The sequence below is a fragment of the Giraffa tippelskirchi genome, chromosome 1 (genome assembly GCF_054371585.1).
Source record: "Giraffa tippelskirchi isolate mGirTip1 chromosome 1, T2T-mGirTip1v1.2.pri, whole genome shotgun sequence".
Taxonomy (NCBI): domain Eukaryota; kingdom Metazoa; phylum Chordata; class Mammalia; order Artiodactyla; family Giraffidae; genus Giraffa; species Giraffa tippelskirchi.
The window spans coordinates 148,313,796-148,337,883 of NC_137275.1; the positions used below are offsets into that span (position 1 = coordinate 148,313,796).

Here is a 24,088-nt window from a genome sequence, read left to right on the forward strand (position 1 = left end):
GAAGGCTTTTACCTTGTCATATCTGAAATATTAGCTGGCAGAGAAATGACCTTTCCTTTACGTAGAAATAGCAATTTTTGTAAACCTGGTTCTCTTCCTCTGTCTCAGATGAGATGTTTTTCCATTGCTAGGCAGCTCACTTTGACCTTTAATATCCTAGGGGTTGTGTGCATGTACTGGAATTACTATGTGTCCTTGAGAGGCTGGTCTGGAACATTGATACCCACTTAAGACTGTGCACTCCTATTTATTTAGTACAGAGAATGATTAAAATTATGCACAACCAGATACTTAATGCAATATGCACATAGAGATTAAAATGCTTTTCAGTGGTAATAGTGACAATGATAAAGATAGTAAATGTGTCAAGTAATTAGTACAAAAAATTTGGGTACAAATGTACAACCTCCTGAAGTCAAGCACAATTAAAACAAGAAAGCATCAATTGATTTAACGTGATGCTGCATATAGTTCAGGTATGTTTTTCTTGGTGTTATTAAGAAAAAGAGAATCTAAGTTCTTTTCCCCTTTTTGTCATCTGAAATGGCCCTGGACTTAACTTATCCCATCATTAAAATTTTTTTCTGGCAACATTTTGAAGGATGTAAATATAGTAGCTTTTCAGGTACAAGAAGGAGCCTCATGGGAAACTATATTCTGCAGAGTTGCAGAATACTTTTGCATCAGATTTTTTTAAATGTTTCCTTTGTATCGTGTTTAGGCTGTCAACTTTTTTCTGGCCTCCACTCAACCATGGCACATATAACCTGAATGTGCCCAAAACAAGGCCAATTCTTTGTCAAATATATTATTTGCAACCAGAATTGAATCAAGGCCAATTTGAGGCTAAATGCAGCATCTAGACTGATGATGATTACTATTCTTATTATGCTAAAGCTTAGTGTAAAGAAAGACCAAAGGGATAAGAAATGACATATTGGCTTCTGGTAAGAATATGAAAAAGAAATCATCAAAATAATCAGAGACTGACAAAAAGGTCCTCATGGAAACTACAGCATATGGACATATGATAAATATCCATAATACAATAAGAATATGGACTATAATAATGATAGTAGAAGTTGTAGCTCAGCAGCAGCAGTAGTAGTAATGAAATTCCCTTGCTATAGAGACTTAAAATTTTAAGAAATATACAAAATGCTCATCATATAGGTCAATTATAGAATTGGCACAGTGTTTACTAATATGTTGGAAAAGAAGGACTGACAAAGTGACAGTAGTTTAGTTCGTGAGTAACAAAGATGATGCTGTTAAAGTGCTGCACTCAATATAATGCAAATTTAGAAAACTCAGCAGTGGTCACATGGTTGCAAAAGGTTAGTTTTCATTCCAATCCCAAAGAACAGCAATGCCATAGAATATTCAAACTACCACATAATTGCACTCGTTTCATGTGCCAAGGAGGTAATGCTCAAAATCTTCAAGCTAGGCTTCAACAGGACATGAACCAAGAACTTCCATATGTACAAGCTGGATATAGAAAAGGCAGAGGAACTCAAGATCAAATTGCCAACACCCTTTGGATCAGAGAAAAAGCAAGGGAATTCTGAAACACATCTACTTCTGCTTCACTGACTACACTAAAGCCTTTGACTGTGTGGATCACAACAAACTGTGGAAAATTCTTAAAGAGATGGGAATACCTGACCATCTTACCTGCCTCCTGAGAAACCTCTATGCTGGTGAAGGAGCAACAGTTAGAACCAGACATGGAACAATGAACTAGTTCAAAACTGGGAAAGGAGTACATCAAGGCTGTATATGTCACCCTACTTATTTAACCTCTATGCAAAGATACCATGCAAAATTCCAGGCTAGATGAATCACAAGCTGGAATCAAGATTGCCAGATGAAATATCAACAATCTCAGATATGCAGATGATACCACTTTAATGGCAGAAAGTGAGGAGGAACTAAAGAGTCTCTTGATGAGGGTGAAAGAGGAGAGTGAAAAAGCTGGCTTGAAACACAACATCCAAAAAACTAAGATCATGGCATTCAGACCCATCACTTCATGGCCAATAGATGGGGAAAAAAGTGGAAATAGTGACAGGCTTTATTTTTGGGGGCTCCAAATTCACTGTGGATGGTGACTACAGCCATGAAATTAAAAGATGTTTGCTCCTTGGAAGAAAAGGAGCAAAGCTATGACAAACCTAGATAGCATATTAAAAAGCAGAGACATCATCTTTTACCAACAAAGGTCTGTACCAGTAGTCATGGTTTCTCCAGTAGTCATGTACGGATGTGAGAGTTGGACCATAAAGAAGAATTGATGCTTTCGAACTATGGTGTTGGAGAAGAATCTTTGGAGTTCTCTTGGACTGCAAGGAGATCAAACCAGTCAATCCTAAAAGAAATCAACCCTGAATATTCACTGGAAGGACTGATGCTGAAGCTGAAGCTCTAATATTTTTGCCACCTGATGTGAAGAGCCAACTCACTGGAGAAAACCCTGATACTGGGAAAGACTGAAGGCAGGAGGGGAAGGGGGGTGACAGAGGATGAGATGACTGGATGACATCACTAACTCCAGGAAACAGTGAAAGGGAAGCTTGGTGTGCTGCATTCCATGGGGTTGCAAAGAGTTGGACACAACTTAGCAACTGAACAACGAACAAAAACAACAACAAAGAAATAACTGCAGGGTCATAGGAAACCATGAAGAAACGTAACTTCACTACTTTAGCTCTCCATCAGAAAATATATATATATATTATTATAGTTACCATTTCTTTGGAACCTACTATATCTTGACATCACTGTGAGTTTGACAATGGAGATTTACTAGCCTGTTTCAGATTCTATTGACATACAGATAAGACTTAGCACTGTATGAGTGTAAAAATGAATATTTTTATTGAATTCTGATGGTGTGAGTGGGAATTCAGGAAGTCTGGCTTTGACTAAATGTCAAAACCATAACATCTGGCACTGATATACGGAAATGTCTATATAAACTTTTGATAACTATGAGTATATTCTTCAGAGATCAGTTACTTTGACTAATCTCTATTTCTTATCAAGTAATAGACACACCTCTGCAGGATGATTTGGACTGCTCATGCAAAAGAAGAGCATTTTCTTGTCACAGTAAATAAAGTATAAGAAAATCTGGGCACAGTCAGTTTTCTGTGGCAACATGCATCATCTCCAATCTTTACACCGCCCTTGCAAGATAGGAGTTACTTAGTACAAAGTTATATCTGAAACTACTGATGTTCAGAGTCCATAACTAACTGTCTTAAGGCCACATTGCTAATGAATGGCACAACTGGAAATCAGGGGTCCATCTGATTTCAGACTCCTTGCTCTTTTACATGCAAACAGCTCTGCCTCTTGAAAACACCCTAATGCTGGGAAAGATAGAGGGTAGAAGGAAGGGGGTAACAGATGATGAGATGGTTGGATGGCATCATTGACTCAATGAACATGAGTTTGAGCAAACTCCAGGAGATAGTGAAGGACAAGGAAGCCTGGCGTGCTGCAGTCCATAGGGCCACAAAGAGTTGGACATGACTAGGCAACTGAATAACAACAACTGCCCCTTGAAGAGTCTACAACAGAGAACAATCCAATTCATTAGTTAATATATTCAACAAATATTATTGAGCATCTATTATGTTCCAGGTGTTGAAGATACTGTGCTAAACAGCAAGCCATGCCTGCATGGGTCTTACATTCCAGTGAGAGGAGAATAAGAGTTCATGTGCTGTGAAGGAAAATAAAGCAGAGTCATGGCTATAAAGTGTGATGGGAGAAGGGAAGCTATTTGAGTTAGTGATGAGAGAAGGCTTCCAGGAGACAACATTTAAGTGAAGACATGCAAGAAGTGAAGGACTGAGCTTCATGAAGACCTGGTGAGGGCACATCAAGAAAAGGGACCAGCAAGTACAAGGCCTCAGAAATGGAACTGTACCTGCCGCATTCAAGTTAAACAAAAAGGCCAGTACTGCTATTACATATCTATTGCTGTATTCTCAGTGAATGAGGTGGAGAGCTTTGGGAGAGGGAAGTTGGAGAGTCAAGACCAGATTGTTAAGAGCCCATGGCCAATACAAGACAGCTGCAGTTTATTTGAAGGCCGAGGTAAAGCCATTTACCTGTATTTGAAGAGAGGAGGCAAGTTCTGATTCCCATTTATTAAGCTGGGGCAATAACACACTTTAAGATTTCACAGTGACACTGAATGGATGAAACACTAATAGAGTAGATAATCTCCTCAAAAAAGACAGAACTCTTCTTGTTCAAAAAGTGTTCTCGAGGAGGATGTAAAACAAGATTAGCGATACATTCAGACCCTGTCCCAGTCTCCATATTCCACAAAGGCTCCCAAGTATACCTGCTGGCCCTTGACAGTTCCCTTACTAATGCTTGTTTTGTTCTTTCTCTATTAGGAACTAACATTTGGGGTTCTTTTTTTAACTCCTCCCAAAATGCGCATTCCTCTGTCATCTCAGTCATCTGTCAAGCACAGAGCTGGATACTGAGCAGGAGTTCCATACTTACCATACTTACTTGTGAAGCCTGACTGAATTAACATGTAATATGGTAGGGTTCTTCATTTTAGAGCTAGTGAGACCTTCCATTTCAGTAATAATGTGGATGATACTGAGAGTGACTATTTATCCAAATTCAAAAGCTATCTGGAGCTTAACAAAGGGCACTTTATATTCTAATAACTTCTCTCTGATTTATACTTTTTGGAGACCAAAGTGATAACCAGCACTCCCCATTTGTCTGTTCCATAATCAACCTACCAAGATCCAACTGCTTTAATCAAATTTGACAATGTAACAAAAAACACATCCTAATTTTGGTCTTTGTGGGTTCAGCATGCAAATTTTCTTAAAGGAGTAGTGTTAATATAAAAAGAAAAGTTATAGACATAAATGACTTTCAGGGCTGAAAGCTAATTGTTCACAACCAAAGAAAACTGTCCAATCGTTTCTCAAAATGGACAGCATTCAGAAAGTGCACTTGATCTAAACAACTGATAAAGAATCAATATATTAATACACACACAATGTTGAATACTTATCTTTCCTCTTTTCACATAAAATTGTTAGCTTTATGAATCTCAGCAAAGGAAACCCATAGTGTCTTTCCATCAGTTTTTACAGAGGTGCTAAAAAGCCATTTAGTTGGAATTATAAGAATTCAATGTACTTGTCTATGGTTTAATTAAATCCAATATGAACAATTTTCAATAATCTAAAGAAAAGCAAATCAGTAAGGAGAGAAACAGAGAAAATATTTCATGCCTTTATTAAGAGCAATTCTTTTATTACCATGATCCCATTCTTATTCTGATATATATCAAATTGGTTTGGGAATGTACATGCTTTAGTCAGAGTTATCATTTACTTCAGTAATTTCTACAATTTCTATTCTGTAACAAAATTCATTCAAGCACATATATATTGTTGTTGAGGTGCTCCGTCATGTCCAGCTATTTGCGACCCCATACACTACAGCACGCCAGGCTTCCCTATCCTTTACTATCTCCAGGAGTTTGCTCAAACTCATGTCCATTGAGTCAATGATGTCATCCAACCATCTCATCCTCTGTCACCCCTTCTCCTCCTGCCCTCAACCTTTCTCAGCATCAGAGTCGTTTCCAATGAGTCGGCTCTTCCCATCAGGTAGCCAAAGTATTGGAACTTCAGCTTCAGCATCAGTCCTTCCAATGAATATTCAGGGTTGATTTCCTTTAGGAGTGACTGGTTTGATCTCCTTGCAATCCAAGGGACTCTCAAGAGTCTTCAACATCACAGTTCGAAAGCATCAGCTCCTCGGCACTCAGCCTTCATCACGGTCAAACTCTCACATCTGTACATGACTCCTGGAAAAACCACAGCTTTGACTATATGGACCTTTGTCAGCAAAGTGATATCTCTGCTTTTTAATACATTGTCTAGGTTTGTCACAGCTTTTCTTCCAAGGAGCATCTTTTAATTTCACGGCTGCAGTCTCCATCTGAAACGATTTAGGAGCCCAAGAAAATAAAATCTATCACTGTTTCCATTGTTTCCCCATCTATTTGCCATGAAGTGATGGGACCAGATGCCATGAACTTCATTTTTTGAATGTTGAGTTTTAAGCCAGGTTTTTCACTCTCCTTTTTCACCCTCATCAAGAGGCTCTTTAGTTCCTCTTAGCTTTCTGCCATAAGGGTGGTGTCATCCGCATATCTGAGGTTCTTGATACTTCTCCCGGTAATCTTGATTGCAGCTTGTGATTCATCCAGGCTGGCATTTCACATGATGTACTCTGCATATAAGCAGGGTGACAATATACAGCCTTGACATTCTCCTTTCCCAATCTGGAACCAGTCCGTTGTTCCATGTCTGGTTCTAACTGTTGCTTCTTGACAGGCATAGAGGATTCTCGAGGTGAAGGTAAGGTGGTCTGGTATTTCCATCTCTTTAAGAATTTTCCACAGTTTGTTGTGATCCACACAGTCAAAGGCTTTATAATGTAGTCAATGAAGCAGAAGTAGATGTTTCTCAGAATTCCCTTGCTTTTTCTGTGATCCAGAGGATGCTGGCAATTTGATCTCGAGTTCCTCTGCCTTTTCTATATCCAGCTTGTACCTCTGGAAGTTCTTGGTTTGTGTACCACTGAAGCCTAACTTGAAGGATTTTGAGCATTACCTCCCTGGCACATGAAATGAGTGCAGTTGTGTGATAGTTAAAACATTTTTTTTGGCATTGCCATTCTTTGGGATTGGAATGAAAACTGACCTTTTGCAGTCATGTGGCCACTGCTGAATTTTCCCAATTTGCTTTATATTGAGTGCAGCACTTTAACAGCATCACTCTGAAAAAGTTGTTATTATATTGTTTTAAGGATAAATTGGTTCCAATGTGCTTTCTGATATTCAACTAAATCAACAAATTTACTTTTTGTGCATTATGAAGGAACAAATAAGAAGATTGTCATGAAATCCGGCAGAGAAGATAATTTATTTACAATACAACTGAGCTTAATTAACTGAAAAGAACCTTACCAATCATTTAGTTCTACCCTGTTTGCAGATGAGACAATTCCATAGATGTCACTGCTCCAGAACTACAGTGGTTCAGGCTCAAACTCCAGATATTTCCCATCTGTATTTCCTGACAGTACCAATTTACATGAAAGGGGATATTTAACTGCATTACCTTCAAGGCCTACTCAAATGCCACCTTCTCTATGAAGCCTCTCCTATTCTTCCCAGCAAGAATGAATTTCATTCTCCTCTACAGATCACGTGGCTTCCCTGGTGGCTCAGATGGTAAAGCGTCTGCCTACAATGTGGGAGACCCAGGTTCGATCCCTGGGTCGGGAAGATCCCCTGGAGAAGGAAATAGCAACCCACTCCAGTACTCCTGCCTGGAAAATCCCATGGACGGAGGATCCTGGTAGGCTACAGTCCATGGGGTCGCAAAGAGTCAGACACAACTGAGCGACTTCACTTTCTTTCACTTTCTACAGATCAGGCTATGGTACTTTATCTATGCCTCTCCTACAAAGATAAAGCATGAAAAATTAGTAATCATTTTTCCATCTCATTTCAATCATAAATTTCATATTCCTGTTGGAAAGATATTTGAGTCACTTCTGTATCCCACAGCACAGTACAATACCCTGTTCTTGGCAGGTACATGGTGCATCATTGATGTTAGCCATACCCAAATCTATATGATTGAAAGAGCTGATCATTTTTTTTTAAAGTCCATTTACTGTATTGAATTGGTCTCTAAATACTCTCAAAAGTTATAAAGAATTCATAAAACTCAATATCATGACAAATAATCCAATTAAAAATGGGCAAAGGCTCTGAAAAGACATTTTCCCAAAAACACATACAAATGGCCAGCAGGCATGTGAAAAGGTACTCAACATCATTAATCATCAGGGAAATGGAAATGCAAATCAAAACCACCAAGAGATGTCACCTGGTATCTTAGAACGGTTATCATCAACTCAAACAGACGAAAGATAGCAAATGCAGGTGAGGGTGTGGAGAAAAGGAAACCGAAGTACACTGTCAGTGGTATTGTAAATTGATACAGCAACTATGGAAAACAGTGTAAAAGTTCCTCCCCAAATGAAAAATGATCCAGCAATTCTACTTCTGCGACCATATCAGAAAGAAACAAAAATGCTATGTCAAAGAGATATCTGCATCCCTATGTTCATAGCAGCATTATTGACAATAGCCAAGGCATGAAACAACCTGACTGTTGACCAACAGATGAAAGGATAAAGTCTCTCTATATAATAGATCTATATTTCAGCCATTAAAAAAAAGAAACTCCTGCCATTTGTGACAACATGGATGGACCTCAAGGGCATTATGCTAAGAGGAATAAGTCAGACAGAGAAACACAAATACTGTTATGATCTCACTTAATTAAAGAATTAAAAAAAAAAAAACTCAGGGGGGACAAAAAAAAAGATCAGACTTATGGTTACCAGAGGTTGGAGGTGAGGGAAGGGGGACCTGGCTGAAGTAGGGTGGTCAAAAGACACAAACTTCCAGTTCTAAGATAAGTAAGTACCGGGAATATAATGTAAAACATGATGACTATAGTTTACACTGCTGTGGGGTAGATTTGAAAGTTGTCAAGAGAGTAAATTCAAAGAGTTCTCATCACAAGGAGAAAAACATCGTTTCCTTCCTTTCTTATATATGAGATGATGGATGTTCACTAAACTTACTATGGTAATCATTTCCCAATACTATATGTAAGTCAACTTATGCTATATACCTTAAACTTATACAGTGCTGTATGTCAATTATATCTTAATTAAACTGGAAAAAATAAAAAATAAAGATAAATAAAGCTATAACAAATGCAATAAATAAATATTCTCAAATTACATTTCCATTTTCCTTCTAGAATAAATAGAAAACTTTGATGCAAAGGCTTTCTTGGTTCCTAGGCCTCCCATGCATTACCAGCTATCAGAGATGTGAAAACTAGGCCCATGGGCTCCCAGTGACCTTGCTCTTCTTACCAGGAACATGTCTGGACACTAGGACAGCCACTTCTCCAGACCCTTCAGGAGTCTGCATTATCTTACCCAGTGTGAACTAATTACAAAGATACGCAAGAAAAGATAAGCAGTTCATGTGACCAGGAATTTCATATCTATTCTGCTTTCAGAATATAAAGAAAGGGGAGGGGCCTGAAAAGAATGTCTCAGGAGAGTCCTACTCACATGGAACAGAAATGTGCCTTCGATTTGCAAAAAGACTAGCGCAAAATAAAGAATCCCTTCTTATTTGATGAAGAATTGTAACATTCCTCAATTCATACCCACTGTCTCAAGAGCAATAATCTTAATTGCTCTCTGTTGAGGGCTTAGTGTAAGTCCCTGTGCTAAGTGTCTCAGAGATTCTCCTTTTCAGGGACTTTCTCAGTGTTTCAGTGGCTGGGACTCCATGCTCCCAAGACAGGGGGCCCGGGTTTGACCCCTGGTCAGGGAACCAGATCCCGCATGCCCGAACTAAAACCTAGCATAGCCAAATAGATAAGTATTTTTTTCAAAGATTTTTTTTTTCTATTTTGTCCCATGACATAACTTGATAAATATACAAAGTTAAGCAGCATGTTTTAATTTAATCATGATTTCCTTCTCAGTTTTAGAAGGATTAAAGATATAGGGCTGCTGCTTCTAAATTTTAAATGTTGTGGGTAAATCATTCTACCAGATAACCATTCAATCAAAGATCTAAGGTTTGAGAACTTTTTAAAGCCTTGTTGGCAAACATGGAATGTATGCCTGTTTTAAACACATCACAGATATCACTTAGGTTTGTGATATGTCACTTTGCTGAACTTCCTACCACCAGAACAGAACCCTGGTGCCTTCTTCACTTTGATGTTCTGTTTTCTATGTTGCCCTTTTGATCCTAAGGAAGCTACACCAACTCAGGTTCATTTTGATTAATATGCATCATAAAATATACTCCAAACAAAATACTACTCTGCAGTATGGAAGCAATGTCACACACTCCACAGAGAAAATCTACCTGCAGGCTATGAGTGAAACAGCTGTCACTCAGAACAGATATTAAGATGTTACTGTTTCATGTTTTTCACCGTGAGTTACTTCTTAAGTTAGTTTTTCCCATAAAAGTTCCACATCTTTCTAATCAGCACTATGAAACTTTCGCTATTGAAAGAAAAAGAAAAGTTACCAGCACTTTACTAGAAAGCTCTGAAACTGAAAAGCATTTAAAGCTTCAAAATGACCCTATGTTTCATTGGTTACCTAATATACAGCATTACAACCTCAAATAAGCTATTTTTTAAACAATGATTCTGACAATTTTTAACAGCAAGTTAAAGTGGGGAGAGGAAGATTTACTTTATATGAAGATTTAGGACCACTTTTAGTTCTCTTTTTTAATTCAGTCCTCTATCTCTTTCTGTCCCTCTCCCTATCTGCCTGTCTCTATCAACATGCACACACAACCCCACACACATACACTCTTGAGACTAATAAGAGTCTGTTTAATGAAACTCAAGGCATCTGTGGAATTATTACAAGAAATTATTTTGTACCCAGTTTTAGACTGAATGATTTACTGCATTTCCCTTAATCGGTAAGTTGCATATTCATTGCTGGATTTTCCTCTAACTGCTGTCACTTAACTTGTCATGCAGAATAGGGCAAATCAGGGTCAGTTTATATAAGCAGCATCAATCTGAAGAACTTCACCGGTCTTTATTTCAAGGCATTATGCAAAGAAAACTGACATTAAGAGAGCCTTAACTGACACCAAATGAAATCAATCAGCAAATCACTAAGCCATAATAAACTCACTCAATTTGTAGATAACCCTTCCTTTCCCACGTCTTCACCTAGGCAGTCCATCAAACACTGTTTTTTGTTGTTTTCTTTGTCCAAGTAGCTGCAATGAATAGCAATTCTGTTGTAGCACTTGAGAGTTCAAGTGGGCACAGGCTTCAGTCTCGCAATAATAAGCATTAAAAGGTATTATCAAGTACGGTTATACTCAAATAAGACTTCAAAAATGAAAAAAAAAGTCAAGTTTGGGATTTAGCTTTTAATGTTAATGGCAAAGAAATGCTGTTCATATCATTCAGCAGCTTTTCTGCTTTGGGCTACCTGGAACTGAAAATTGCAACAACAAAAAAAAGCTCTTTACTTTCATATGTTTTGTGTTTTTGATTTTATCTGGTGTGTCTCAAACATTTCACATTCAGGCAAAATAATGTTAACATCTCAGAGTTGGAGTCTAAAGTTCAAAAAATAAATTAACCAGCATAAATAAAGGCAACAAGATGAGTTAAAAGAATATTTAAAAATAACATATGAAAACAGTAGTAATGCTTAAATTACTCTGTAGAATAATTACTCAGAAGTGCATGGTGGGCATTCACCAAAGTGTCAGCCCATGGCTTTATACTATCTGTAAGGAAACACTAGAGTTGTCGAACATTTTATTCTTTTTATTGCATGTTTCTACTAACATGAAACCTGTATCAAACAGGTCATCAGTCAAAAGTCTCCAAGAGTCAAAACACTAAAACATTCCCTTAATGTACTTAGGTTACTTTTTCTGAAACCCAGGCCTATTTGCAGTTCAGTCTAACATAGCTTATATTAATTTCGCATTTTACAATATAAAGGCACCTCACATGTACATTATCCCATCTGATCTCCCCACAACTCTGTGAGTGAAAGCAAGACAGGCTTCACCACCTCCATTTAAAGATGAGGAAATAGGGGGCTCGGGGCCATTGAGTGACCTGCCAAGAAGGTTAAATTACAGAACCAGGGACTTCAATCCAGCCATTCTGACTTTCCATGTAGGCTTTCTCCAATACTACATTACTTGCCTCTTTCCCCAGCACACAGCATTATTTTATCTCTTCCAAATTGCCATTCTGATCAGCATATTTCCAGCAAATTCAATGACATACAGAAAATTGCACAGATTCACAGTTGCTAACCTCCTCATCATCTAATTTACTTGCTTGTCTTTTAGAAGGGCAAAAATCTCAACCTAAGATTGAAAATAAGTGAGTTTACACCTGATCAAGGAACATTTATAAGCCAAATATTTAAAGGAAAACAATTTAAAAACTACCTATGAGTGCTGTTTAATCTCCAAAGTATTTTCATCCATGTCATGGGATCCTGACAACTGCCCAAGATGCAGCAGGGCAAGTATCATGATCTCCACGTTACAGGTGACAAGCTGATGCGACAGAAGAAGTAAGGGCTGGAAGCTCACAGATGGTGATATTAGCAGAGAACTCCAGCAGCACTCTTAGTACCACAAGGATGATAATTCATGTTCATCCTTCACAAGAAAAGACAATGTGTTTTCCATGAGAAAAAGACAATGATTGGATAAAATAATGAGGATTCCTGTTACGTGGGTAATTAATGTCTATGGGGAAAGGATTCCATCTGTTCTGGGGCTAATTCTATTATTTTTAGATAAAGTTGTATAACCTCTTCAACCTTTTGTGATAGTGACTTGGCTATGATTTTACTTTCTTCCAAATTATTCTCCCTACTAATAAACAAATGAAGAAATGATACAAGAAAAAAACTAGGAAAAAAGACCTCACTTTAAATAATTCCTATCAGATTTTACTCAGTGTAACTTCAGATTGCTGATACCAGGTCATATCCATAGGGAATAATTCATGAATATTTTCAGCTAAGTTAAGGAGTTAGTCACAAGATTCCTCAATATAACATTTTGTGTAGCAGAAGCTTTATACAGACATATTTCCTTGCCCTCATGTTATCCTGTGATTTTCCAAAGGCAAAGAAACTAAAGTCCCAACAGGGGAAAAGAAAACCCCTCATTTCAGATCACCACTAACCTGAAATAAAATCCATAATACAAGATGTAAAATGTCCCATCAGCTAACCATTAAAAAATAAAAAAAAAACTTTTTAGTACTCCTAGTCTTAACAGATATTTATTTTTTTAAAGAAATGTTAGCTATCATTTGATCCCCAGGATTATGTTTTAACTACAAAGAAAAATACTTTTTTTAAAACAACAAGTCCTTTAAAATAAAATACAGGGACTAAGAAAACAGTGGTAGCATATAACACCTGGTAAAATATCTGGACCAAAACCCATAATTTCACCTTTTTACTCTCAAGATTCTGCCCTAAAATTCTGATTAATGTATCCCCTATCCCCTCCAGCATCACCACCAAAAAAAAGAGGGGAAATAAAAGTGCACATCACAGAGGCTGAGGAAGGGAAGGAAGGAGGAAGGGACTCAGGGAGGGTGAGGGGACTTAGGTGATGACACCTGATCTGTTCTAACAATGACTGACAAGTGAGGCTGTTTCCAGCAGCCTCTGGAAACAGAGGCTTTCTTCCTGGTCAACAAAAACTAAAATGTCCTGTAACCTTAGGAGAAGATACAGATTCAGGACAAGGCATAATTCACAATGATGATAAATCAATGTTTAAATGCTATTATTTAATTATTTAACCACTGTTATACCTAGTCTTCCCTGATGGCTCAGTCAGTAAAGAGTCTGCCTGTAATGTGGGAGACCCAAGTTCAATCCCTGGGTCGGAAAGATCCCCCGGAGAAGGAAATGGCAACCCACTCCAGTATTCTTGCCTGGAGAATTCCATGAACAGAAGAGCCTGGTGGGGCTGTGGGATCACAAAGAATCAGACACTACTGAGTGACTAACACTTTCATTTTCACTTTCACCCCAATTTGCAACAGACCCTAAAATTGGTCCTCTGTACACATTAACATCTTGTTTCTCTTTATATTTTGTTTCATTTAGCATCCCTCACAGCTGTGGTACCAACAAGTTTTGAAGAAACTTAATGTCTGCTTGTGCACTGTCAAATCTTCAAAATAGAATTCTAAAACTTGAACTAGCAAATGACAAAAATACTTTCTCTGACAACATTAGGTCAGAAAATGCCATTTATTCTTCCTGGTGTCAACATGAAAAATAAACTCACTAATTCTTATATTCATCCTTGAGTTAGGCCTCAAATCCTGGACATTTAGATTCCTCATTGACACAATTTATATTCTGTGGAATTGGAGATTGCAGCTGTCAAGCTCTAAATGAGACCAAGGATGGCTTTTTTTCCCATCAAAATGCATTTGTTCTCAGATGAACTATATGATTTTTTTCAGCTAATTGTTTTCCCCTAACAAACAGCTCCTCCCTCAGAAGAACTTGCCATCCTTTGAAGAAGGTAGCGTTTCAACATTCTCTTTGATGCCACAACCGAAATCTAAAATCATATTATGTTTTTAAATTTAAAAGATATTTCAAGTTTTAGAATTTGAAGAGAACTGCACACTCACTGATAACAAGTTTAGATAATCCTCAAATCTTTTTGATACTTCAGTACAAAAATGGCCCCACTTACCAAAAAGGTCAGATTTCCAATAATGTCAAACATTCAAAGCACAGTCATGGACTCAAAAATAAGTGAAAAAGAATATCTGTGAGACAAACAGCTGTCACAAAATATATTCTCTTTACTTCACCATGGAGACTCTTAGACTAAACCCTGACAACTCTGAGACAGTGAGACCCAGTGAGGACTGACATCTGAAAATCAGGGAAGACCTAAATTACATAAAGAAGGTAAAATTTTCTTTTAGAATCAGAAACTAAAAGAACTATACTTTAAAAAGAAAAAACTAAAGAACTAATAGAAATCATTTAGTCTTTTAGGGACAACTGGGGAATTTTACATAGCATTTTAGATATTTAGTGAGATTTCTATTCAAAATGGCTGATTTTCATGTTTTAAAAAATAATCAGATATCTGAAAATTCATTTATGGGGGTGGAATAAGTTGAAGAAAATATCTAAATAATACAAGCTTCCAAGCAAAATTGCCTAACATTTCTTTAATTTCTAATTGTGCCCAAATGAATATGATTCTTGTACAATTAGAAGGCTGTTACATCAAGCAGTATAACAGGGAACACATGTAAAAAATTATTAAGAGTGGCTGATTCTTGATATTTTTATTTCCTGATAGTTTAGTACTTAGGTACAGATATTTATTTCTTCCTTCTCTACATTAAAAAAAATCCTTTCAAGATGCTCTTTTATGATTTAACTTTATAAATACAACAAAATAGCTGGAAGAAATCTCTATGCCTGGAAAGTAAGTTAAATGTAAAAAAACCACGGTATCCCAAAAGTTGTGGGTATAACACATAACAAACAACCATACCAACTAAGGACTTCATAATAACACAGTAGGTTATGGGTGATTAAAGGATTACTGGATTTATGGTGAGGACTCTGTTGTTTAAAATCTTCATAAATAAATGGTTTCACAATGAAGCCTTTCTAATGAAGTGTTTATAAACATAAATTTATAAAATATACTACATTTCCAGAGGTATAGTTACTGTGCACTAAGCCTTACACACTTTATGAGATGGTTCAGGGGACTTTTCCTTTCAAATGAAGTGGGTTTAGAAGTTTAAAAAAATGATCCCAAATTTCTTAAAGGCATGCACAACTTAGGCACAGCAGCTTCCTGAGTCAACTTGTCTAGTGCCTGAAATCAAGTATTCGTGCACAGGGGCCTCCTCTGTGTGAGGCAGGGTTCTGAGCTCTGATGGTGTGACTGTGAACAAAATCAAGTTCTTGGCCTCATGAAGCTTTCATGTTGGTGGAAAGCTAATAAACAGTGAGTGCTTACCATGTACCTGTTACTATTTTGTAAGCATTTCAATGGATTAACCCATTCAATCATTACACTGAGTTTGAAACTTCTATTATTTTCATTTTACAGATGAAGAGGCTGAAATACACAATTTAAGTAACATTTCCCATTAACCTCTTTTGGATTCTATTTTTGCCATGATCTGCTCACAGAAGAAGCTATATTGTACAGACAGACCCTACCCTTTATTTTTTTTCCTCTCAGCTATCTTAAAACACACACACACACAACACTATGCCATGGTTCACAGGAGGCAGAGAGGCATGATTCACAGAATGAACAGACCAGTGACCCTACTCACTGGATATGTGACCTTTAACAATTTTCTTCATCTTAATACATTTCAGTTTATTCTTTTGGAAAATGGATAAAAGCAGAGCACACATTATTTATAGGATTGTTGCAAGGATTAAATGAGAAAGTAAATGTGAGGTGTTTATTGAGCACAGTAACTGGTATGGAATAAGCATGCAATAATATCAATAATATTAACATTGATATTGTTCTGTGTTGGTTATCGTCGAATGGAAATAGAGGCACAGACACTTACTGGATGTCTGCCAATATTTTCCAGATATTCAAAGCATCATACAATCATCGAAAAGACAAAATTCAAAGTATAAGACAATGAGTAATAGGTATTATCTTAATAAATTACGGGCAGAATATTTTTTCTTACAAGGTCCTCTGCATTCACATTGTACTGGGTTTTTCAGCTAAAGTTAACTTGTCTAATCTAGGTGTTCTATTTTTTGTCCAGTATCCTAGTAGACTAATATGCTGTTATTAAGGAGATAAAAGCCAAGGAATAATAGTTCTAAACTTGCCATAGGATCTTAGACAGGGGTTCAGTGGCAACTTGGACTCACTGGAACATCAAGTAACAAGGAAAAGTAAATAGAAAGCTAAAGTTGAACTTGACCAAAAGTAAAAGCTTTGAAGAAATAAGAAAGAATGAAAGAACCAAATGGAAAGATACAAAGAAAAGATCCTAAGTGATGCTGGAGAAGACTCTTGAGAGTCCCTTGGACATCAAGGAGATCAAACCGGTCAATCCTAAAGGAAATCAACCCTGAATATTCATTGGAAGGACTGATGCTGAAGTTCCAATACTTTGGCCACCTGATGCAAAGAGCCAACTCACTGGAAAAGACCTGATGCTGGGAAAGATTGAAGGCAGGAGGAGAAGGGATCAACAGAGGATGAAATCATTGGGTGGCCTCACCAACTCAATGGACATTAGTTTGAGCAAATTCCAGGAGATAGTGAAGGACAGGGAAGCCTGGCATGCTGCAGTCCATGGGGATGCAAAGAATCGGACATGATTTAGCGACTGAACAACAACAACCATTTCTTAAAAAAACAAAACACACACCAAAAAAAAACACCCACACACCCCAAAAGTAATAATATCAAGCTATACTACTATTGCTTATGTCATCTTTACAAGGTGTCTCATACTGCAATATGTAGGTGTGCAATAACAAGAGCCACCCTGCTTGTCTGCTGCCTTTGTGCTAGGGACTGTGCTCTCCACTTTACATGCACTGCTGCTGCTGCTGCTGCTAAGTCGCTTCAGTCGTGTCCGACTCTGTGCGACCCCATAGATGGCAGCCCACCAGGCTCTGCCGTCCCTGGGATTCTCCAGGCAAGAACACTGTAGTGGTTGCCATTTCCTTCTCCAATGCATGAAAGTGAAAAGTGAAAGTGAAGTTGCTCAGTTGTGTCCAACTCTTCGTGACCCAATGGACTGCAGCCTACCAGGCTCCTCTGTCCATGGGATTTTCCAGGCAAGAGTAGTGGAGTGGGGTGCCATTGCCTTCTCCTTACATGCACTGCCTCATTCAAACTGAGTACAAGCCTGAGAAACTGTTAGCATTACACTTTGTTGCAGATAAGGAAACTGAGGCTAAAAGCTAGCACATCTCAGAGACTAGCCAAACTGAATTATCTCCTGTAGGAGAGTATCAGTATCACTCTTCTGGGTTCAGAGAGATAAAGTAATCCACTCATCCTCTCAGCCTTCAGTTGTGCTCACTGGTCTTCCCTCCAACCAGGATTATACCTATAAGAAAGCATGCCTCTTTGGAAACAACAGACAGTGGCTGTCTATGACAACGTCAGCTCTTACTGCTCTAAATGACGGTTGCATATGTTGGCCAAGTAATTCAGACACTACCATATCCTGCATAGTGGGCCTTTCCTCGTCATAATCAAAGGTGAGGCGCACTTTGAACAGTCCACCTCACCAGCACAGATTACAAAGTTAAACAAATAGTGAATTCCTAAATATGCTGCATACTTAGTATAAGTATATACATATATATATACATATATATACACACATACATATACTGCAAAGGTGAAAAGTAGAGTTTCATAATATTAGCCTATCAAATGGAAGCAAAATTTTTCATCTGTGAATGTGTCTACAATACACCGTAAACTATGACCTACCTCATACGCAGATGCATAATGTATACTTTATAAATGGAAGAAAAACTTCATCACAGATTTCAAAGGCTTTACGCTTACCATTTAACACACAAGTCTTGATTTTTACTGTCAGATTTTACCAGTTCAGGCTTTGCAGTCAAATCTACCTAGACTTAAACCCAGACTCTAGGCCCTGCCATTTACTTGCTGTTGATCTGAGTAGAGTTACCTGCTATATTTGTTGTTTGTCAATTGTAAAATGAAAATAATGCTGTCTGCTTGACAGGCCCATTGTAAGAATTAATTGAGATCATTTATTTATAGAGCTAAGCGTGATACTAGCTACATAGTAAGTGCTCACTAAAACGGCAGTTATAATTATTATAATTAAGGTCTTCAACTAATACAGTGCCTCTCTCCTCAAAGTACTCCATATCACTAATTGCATGCCTGCATGTATGTGCATGCATGCATCTGTGTCTGAAAAACTATTATGGCCCAAATCACGTGCTCTTCTCTACATACTAAACCAAAACATATATTACTAAACTATAATGCATATTAGAGCACACCAGTATAAAACTTACTCAAGTGTTTAGGTATATGGCAACCCATATAACTATTTTTATTAGAACTTGGGAAAGACAGTTTAAAATACAAGCTTATACATTTCATTCTTGCTATTCACAGATATCAGGACTCTAGAAAGTTTATGTTTTGCCTTAAAAAATGGCATTCCTAGGAATCAGTCTCTTTCCAAATCATCAAAATCTGGAGTTTGGGGGAAGTATTTATTTGTGAATTATGACAAGTACTAAGCCCTGGGATATTCCAAATTAAGATAACCAAGTAAAGGATTACTTTACAACCACTAGAAAAATATCAAATCATATTGTACTCACATATAATCAAATTTTAAATGTACATCTTAATCTTGAACTAAATAATAGCACAGTATGCTAGTCTATAACTAAAAATAAGTGTCTTATGCTTTGCTGTATAATTACATATATTTTACTATAATATGTGGACATTCTAATGAAAGAAGCAAGTATTTTTTCTTTGTTGAGTATTAATTTGAGTGCTAATAACAAATTAAATTAGGGTATGGAGCATGTAGAAAAAAATTAACATAGCCCCACTTGGACTGACATTAATTTTGTGCAAAGTTAAAATTTCACAGGGTCATAAACTTGAAGAATGAAAAAGTTCATCTTAAATCTCAAAATGTGAAGCAGAGACAGAGTTTTAAGAGCTATTTCTCTTAAATACACTGAAAACTAGAGTTTTATTGAACAAGGACAACCTTTTTTGGAATTATCGGGCTCCCTATAGTTTATATAACATTGATAGATTTTTGTAATAAAGAAATTGGACATTAAAGAGAGAATAAAATGCATACTAAATTTTGTTTTGTCTGATTCAAAAATATTTTTCAGTCTAAGGAAAAAAAAAATGATCACAATAACCTAACAGTAATCTAGAACAGAAGGCTAGCTGCAGCTTCTGAAAATAAATATGTTTTTGAAAATAAATATCTTCATTAAGTTTTAAGTTATTTAAGGTTTTATGATTTGGTGCTTTGAGTTTTATAAATGAAACAACTCCTTTAGCACATATTAATTACAATGTTCATTAAACCTAATCATTAAAGTATAAAATACTCTTTGTGCAAAGAAGAGCTAGGTTCTAGATTTGTTGAAATTACCACCTAAGAATATTGGATATATTTTGGAATTAACATTGAAAAATGTCAAATATCTCTCCTGATAATTTTATCTAAAGTGATTTATTTTAAAAGAGTTAGAACTACAAATTCAGACAAGCTTGAAGAGATAACCGCCTAGTGTCTTATTGTCATCTGCTGCCCAGAAAGAATGTTCTTTTAATACTGTACTGAGCTATGAAACATACATTTTTTCCTTGGTAAAAAATACTTTTCTGGATTATTTAAGGGGCTAGTTCTAGGCTCTAAAGAAAAAAATACAATTACTTGTGAAACATAGTGTTACATGACAGAAGAAAAATGAGGAAAAATTATTTGCATCTCCTTTAAGTTAGTCACAAGACTCTGAGGCTTCTTCCATTCTCCCCAGTAAGTGCAATTTATTTTTCTACATGTGTCAGTAGCAAACAATGTTATTTGGACTCTAACCTGGCACGCTACAACCTCTGGCCCGCCCTTGAGCCCCTCCATTGCAAAGGTCTCCAGGTGCAGTCTGGGTAGCTGCAGGGTGAAGTCATTCCGACTTGCCGCAGTCCGTGACAGTGAGATCTGATCTCTGACCTAAAGGGAAAAAAATAGCATCAATGGTAATTCCCCTTCAGACACATTAACTGGGATGAACTGGGTCCCCTTGAGCCCACTGAGTGGACTTGCATTGATCGCTAGACCTGAAATCCATGAATAAATTTAGGACTAATTGATTTTTCGTTGCAAATAAATCTCTAATTCAGAGTGCTGGGGGAGAATGTTAAGAAGAAAAAGCATCCTCCTGCTTGAAATGAGCAGAGGGAAGAAGAGTCGCTGGAGCTCTTCTGATCAAGAGGTTTTGAATTATTTTTTCACTGTTCCACCCTCAAAAGAAAAAGGAAAGAAGGAAAAACAAGCCCACAAGAATAAAAAATAAACAGCAATCTCTTACTTATTCTCACTCTCTTAATAGCATATTTAATTTAACCAGTATTAACAGGTATATATTAAACAAGATAGTTATTAGGCACTAGTCTTCGAAAAGACAACTTCAGTATGTACTCTAGAATAAAAACAAATATGTTCAACACACAAGGAGATTTAAAAATACACTAGCAAGTGGTTTGTTTGCCCTCTTTACACTTATTAAATGTGAACCTTAATGACTAAATACATATAAACCAACTTGGTCACACGACTTCTAAATAAGATAATGGATAAAATCAGTAGTATTTGTACTATACTTGAAGTATTCGGAAAGGTAACAATACAAACACATCACAGATATGATACGGGAAAAATACCAATTCGCAAGCTAGTCTCTGCATCACATGCAGTTGATATTACACTGCCACCTTCTGGACAAATGTGAAATACTCACTATATAATATGAATAAAAGAAAATGCTCAGAAACAGGTATTTTCATTCTTAATTTCCAAATTTAGTAAAAGCCTCAAAAATTCCACAGTTTAGTTTTAAGACAGAAGGCTCTCATCTTTAATCACATAGTTAAATGATAAAGAGTTTTCATATGTAAGCATATTTCCTAACTTTTCTTATGCCTGAACAGGTTTTAAAATTTTATCTTTTTGACATTGTGTCTTTGATAAATAGTATACAACTAGCTTAAAGTCACAGGACGAAATGAGTTTTTATGAGGTAGTAAAGGTCAAGAATGGGGAGAATCATCATTGTTCAAATACCTGTATTTATATCTCTAGTTTTATCTTAGCAACTTCATATGTAACTTGGTAATAATAAATGATAGGAACCCTCACCTTCATTTTTCTATTCCACTTGGGTAGCTTGTAAAACTGTTTGAATTATTTCTTACTTTATGAATGAACTATCATACAACAAAAGGTTTCCTTAAATCAGCAAACATACACAAACACATGATGACATCTTTCATAGTTTGTGCTAATCTAGGTTATAAACATCCTTATCCTCTTAAGTTGAGCTGAAGAATTTATGCCAACAACTGCATGTCAAAGTGTATGCTGTAAAACATACACTATAATGCAATTTGTATAATAGCGTGAATACAATATTCACGCCAGAGTCCCAATACAGAATGTAACAAACACTCTCCAGTCTTCAGTTAGGATGAGAATGCTTTTAACTCACTTAACAAAATAAATCATATTTTACAAATGCCTTTGCTCTAGGTTTTATATTTTATATGCATGGACACCTTCTCTTGCTCTTTTTTTTTTGTCACCAATCTGCACTCAGATAAAAGAAAACATTAATGTGGATTAAGGTACTGAGAATTTATCAACATCAAACCACTAGTGTTTTGCCTTCTACCCTTCTGAACAACAGTCAATAGATCTAAATATTTTACTGCACCCTGGCCAATTCATTGTTTGATGTTTAAAAACTCACCCAGAATCAAAGAAAATTTATTAAATTTGAGCCCCCAAATGAGATACTATTAGCTTTGAAAGTCAAGTTTAACTGCGATATTGATGATTCTCTTTTTTCTGTGACAAAATTCACTAGGGAAATCCTGGATGTCAAAGTACAAAAGCAGATTGCTAATATGGGCAAAGGGTGGGAGGGCAGGGGGCGGGGGGGCGGCTACAAGCAACGTAGGTACAATCCACAACACACTCCAGGCACTGGAGGTCCTTTAACCCGATTAATATCAGGCATCATATGTCATCTGTGAAGCTTGACATACAGGAACAGTAAGCCACATTGTATATCCTCTAAATAAACTTTCTGAACAACATTAAGCAGGGGCATCTGGCATTTAAAACTGTGATTTATTGTCAAATTAACATTTTCACTACAACATTATTTAATTTGCCAAACGAAGTTAATTCTTCGTATTTGTATGAAATAGGGGAAAAAAACCCAAATCCAGTTGTTTTGCTAAACCTAATGATGGGCATCACAATTCCAACATTATTTGAATAGCATGCATGTGTTAATACTCTCGTTTAGTTATAAATTATCTGTTGAATGTTGGCAGTGCCACAAAGAGACAGTGCCCATGATATATAACAGAAATAACATCACAAATATTTCTAGTAAAATTTAAGAGTTTTTTTCCCACTTTTGTATTAAATCAAAACTTTGAAAATATGCAAACTAAACTGTTCTCCAAATATTTCAAGAAAAAGTTTTTTTTTAAGTCTTGATAAAGGATTGACCAGGAATTCTTTTATTTTAATGGATAAAGGGAGTGAACGCAGCATGTTGAAAGAATACACAACAGCGACACTAGAACTATTGAAAATCTAACGGTCCAGCAAAAAGCAGGAAGGAAAGATGACAATGAACAGCAAAACTAAAGGAGGAGAGAGAGGAATGGCTCAGAAAGAATGCAAAAGGCAAGTCTGAATATCAGTATGTGAATAAGAATAAACAGGAAACAGTTCAACACAGAACAGTAAGTAAAAAGACTCTCACCTTATCGCACTAAATTTGTTCATGAGAAAAATAGAATACACAGGCTGAGAACAAAGTGACTAAGAGCAGAAAAGACAGAAGCAGGTTTCTTCAGGAAATACTGCCCACTGGATACAAAATGGTCCCTTTCAAAAATGAGAATTTAAAGTAAACTTCTTTACTGTCAAAAAAAAATTTTGAAGTAACAATATTAAAACAATAAAACTGTTTCTCATCCTACTAGGAAAAGTAGGTTAACCTTTTAAAATAAAGATTTTAGTGTGAATTAGGATTAGAACAACCATCATCACCTGTCTATGAATTAAATTATAATTTCAAATTAATTGGAAATCATAATTTCAAAAGCCAGCCTTTAATTCTGCTACAGTATATCATTATTTATCCTATAAGTAGATTCTATATTCTTTTTACTCTGGTTTATTTATATATATAATATTTTTCTACTTTAAAATGACTAACACTTCATTTTAACATAAAATAAATTTTTTCAAAGAATTTCACAGTATAAATCTCAATTGCAAAATTGTATACATTTTTATAACTTCCTATAAAAACTGTATAATTTTATAATATTTTCACAAAGACTAAAGGAAAGCATACCCATATTGCTCCATTCTAAAATTCTCATTTTTAGAAAATGTAGTTTACTTTCTCCCTTTCTTATTACATACTTTCAGAAAGCAGATATTTCTCATACATACGCCATAAGAAACAAGAGAAAGAGAAGCAAATAACAAAAAATAAATGAAACTTAACAAGTTCAAAACACTGTTAAGAAACATTT

General features: G+C 36.4%; 1 protein-coding gene across 20 annotated transcripts in view; it reads right to left on the reverse strand.

Annotated features, from left to right (window-relative positions):
- Window positions 1-24,088, reverse strand: part of CCDC171 (coiled-coil domain containing 171) — a 351,005-nt gene that overhangs the window by 74,199 nt on the left and 252,718 nt on the right. For 17 of the 20 annotated variants that reach the window (XR_014056567.1, XR_014056570.1, XR_014056569.1 and 14 more), the window contains one exon: window positions 20,346-20,477. The exons of the other annotated variants lie outside the window; for them this stretch is intronic. Coding sequence is in view for 11 of the 17 variants with exons in the window: in XM_081499610.1 (XP_081355736.1) it covers window positions 20,346-20,477 (132 nt within the window). In the remaining 6 variants the exon portion in view is untranslated. The remainder of the gene's footprint in view (window positions 1-20,345; window positions 20,478-24,088) is intronic. 20 annotated transcript variants of the gene reach the window in all.